At 32.6% G+C, this 2,484-nt stretch overlaps 1 protein-coding gene across 1 annotated transcript in view; it reads left to right on the top strand.

Moving 5' to 3' along the window:
* LOC119684250 overlaps nt 1-225 on the top strand; it is a 954-nt gene extending 729 nt beyond the window's left edge. Inside the window, exon 4 of the mRNA XM_038098256.1 lies at nt 157-225. Coding sequence (XP_037954184.1) covers nt 157-225 — 69 coding nt within the window. The remainder of the gene's footprint in view (nt 1-156) is intronic.
* The last annotated feature ends 2,259 nt before the right edge of the window (nt 226-2,484 follow it).

The following is a 2,484-nucleotide window of genomic DNA, read 5'->3' as shown; positions in this document are numbered from 1 at the left end:
CCTGTGTGTGCTCATTCACACTGTCAAGCTTTGCTTTCAATGGGTTTCCATTAACGTTTTTATTCTTCATAATCACAAAATTCATTATATTTCTAAGGACAGATCACTAATAAAAGATAGATAGATGCATGTAATATTCTTTCTGATGAATAACAGACTCAATTAGGTTCTAATAAATATACGCATTGTGACACTAAAAAGCTTAAAAATTCGATAGCTGATTAAAGAAACTAAGCAAGCAGCTACCTCTACATTGAACCAGATAAATACAATATTGTTTTAATAAAACCGACCAAAAATTCTGGGTTTCTGTTTTTTCTTAAGGACTTTAAGCGAACTATGTTATAGTTGTGGTCTGATATACTTATTCAATAGAATGGATGGTTTCTTAATAACAACTTTTTTACAATTTTCATAAAAATTCAGTATTTGTCTCTATTATTAACAACAGCCTAATATCCAATTCTGATTTGACATTTCGTTCAAAAAAATGAATTAAGCTTTATGTTTATTTCTCAATATGTAAATCTCGATGTAAGCTTTTGTTTCTACTCACAATATATATAAGTCTTTATCTTGCTTAAACCTGTGATGATTTCGAGATGACATTGGTAGCTAAACTATAAATGGAACAACTCATAGAAGCTGCATACATCGTAAAAATAGAATATTTACTATTTCTGAACGGGCAGAGTATATCCAGATACTACAAACCAATGAGCTTATCTTTTTTTGTCATTAAGTATTTGAAAGAGGTGTATTTCATGTGTTTTCAAAGGGTTAAAGCATACCCAAGGCTCAGCATGCTTACCGCATGAAAAGTTCAGGTGACACACTCCAACCGCATTCTTAGATATTAAAGGTGTGCTTCATAATGTCACACTGAACTCCTTCCATATAATGGTTTTAAATATCGTCTTAGCTCATTGGTCATTTCTATGCTACGTAATAAGCTCACCGTAGAGAACAGTAGGATCGGGATACACGTTAACAGAGAGGCAATATATAAGAAGAAATTCTCTAACCTTACTTGCAGCGAATGCAAGTTAGTAGCATTAGCAGATGGTGAGGTATTATTAATATAATTCCCACACGTAATGAGTAAGATCATCGAGAAGTACTGGTTAAATTTAGCGTGTGAACCGAGATCTATAATAATGATGTTTAATAAACTTATAAAAAACTAAGCTATTGTTATATACTAAAAAAAATTTAATTGTTAAAGTTAAATGGTCAATAGCTGAAGCTATTTTGTGTAGAAAGATATAAAGGTTTTATGCCGGAATTTAAATTGAATTGGAAAGCAAATGTTGAAAAACGGATAAATTAAATCTACATAGCTTTTTATTCATGTAAAAGGATGGATGGAAGAAACTTGGACTTTCATTCTAAATTTGTTTAATAGATTTATAGTGCAGAAATACACTTAATATTTAGTTACACCTCACTAATTTGGTGGTGATCGCCCCATAAGCCTATGGAATACTTGGTCTCTATCAAATTACAAATTAATGATAATACCGCAATGTCGGCGATTAGATTGCATGAGAGTGAAAATCCAAACGGAAAAGGCATAACTGTATTCTGCGTATCCTATTATATAGCTGGGCATACATTATTTATATTCCGATAATGAATCCAAATCATTAATTCATATTACATTTATGTATATCCGAATACAGAGGCGAAAAATGACTGCGGGTGCAGAAATGTTTTTAACTCATGATTGTATAAACAGATCGTTTTTTATTATCAGCTTATACAGCGCATTCTATGCCAAAATCTTTGTAAATAAGTAGTTCATTTGATTATAGAAATAAATCTGCATATTTAACAGATTACAATTTTCTCCACCAGTAAGGCTGCTATTCGTCTAGTGTCCAAACTAAATGCAAAATCAAAGTCAATGAAACAGTACAAAACTCAGCTGATATCAGTGATTGATCAGTGAACATTATCATTCACCTGAGTTCCACGACCCCGACGAATAAAACGAGAGGTAATTACTCAATAAAAACGAATCTATAATCATTGGTAACCATACCATGTAACCATGCGATGAAATCAAACTAAACTAATATCAACAAAGAATAGTTTATTCAGAGCAAAAATACTAGACAGAGCTGGTATTGCAGTGGCAAGACTCGTGGCGGTGCTAATAGGCCAACATCGATAAAATTTTATTTAAGCTTGTTTTTTCCGAGCGTGTAATGTCTTTCCAGATTAACACAAATAAATATTTTCGAATTATTGTTCTCTGATCATTTTTATTTTTATTAAATAAATAAATTAAATTTTTAAATATTTTTCTTTTCGAACTCTGCAAATCAACCTCTTCTTGACCGTTGATTATTTTGTTGGCGACCCTTCTTATTGTCTGCTCCACGTCTACGGTTTTGATTTTGTCTTCCACCACGTCCTGGTTTACCACCTCTACCGGGTCTGTCACCTCTACCGGGTCTTCCAGGTCTACCTGGCCTACCT

Source organism: Teleopsis dalmanni, chromosome 2 (assembly GCF_002237135.1).
Source record: "Teleopsis dalmanni isolate 2A chromosome 2, ASM223713v2, whole genome shotgun sequence".
Lineage (NCBI taxonomy): Eukaryota > Metazoa > Arthropoda > Insecta > Diptera > Diopsidae > Teleopsis > Teleopsis dalmanni.
This window is presented reverse-complemented; position numbering and strand designations above follow the sequence as displayed.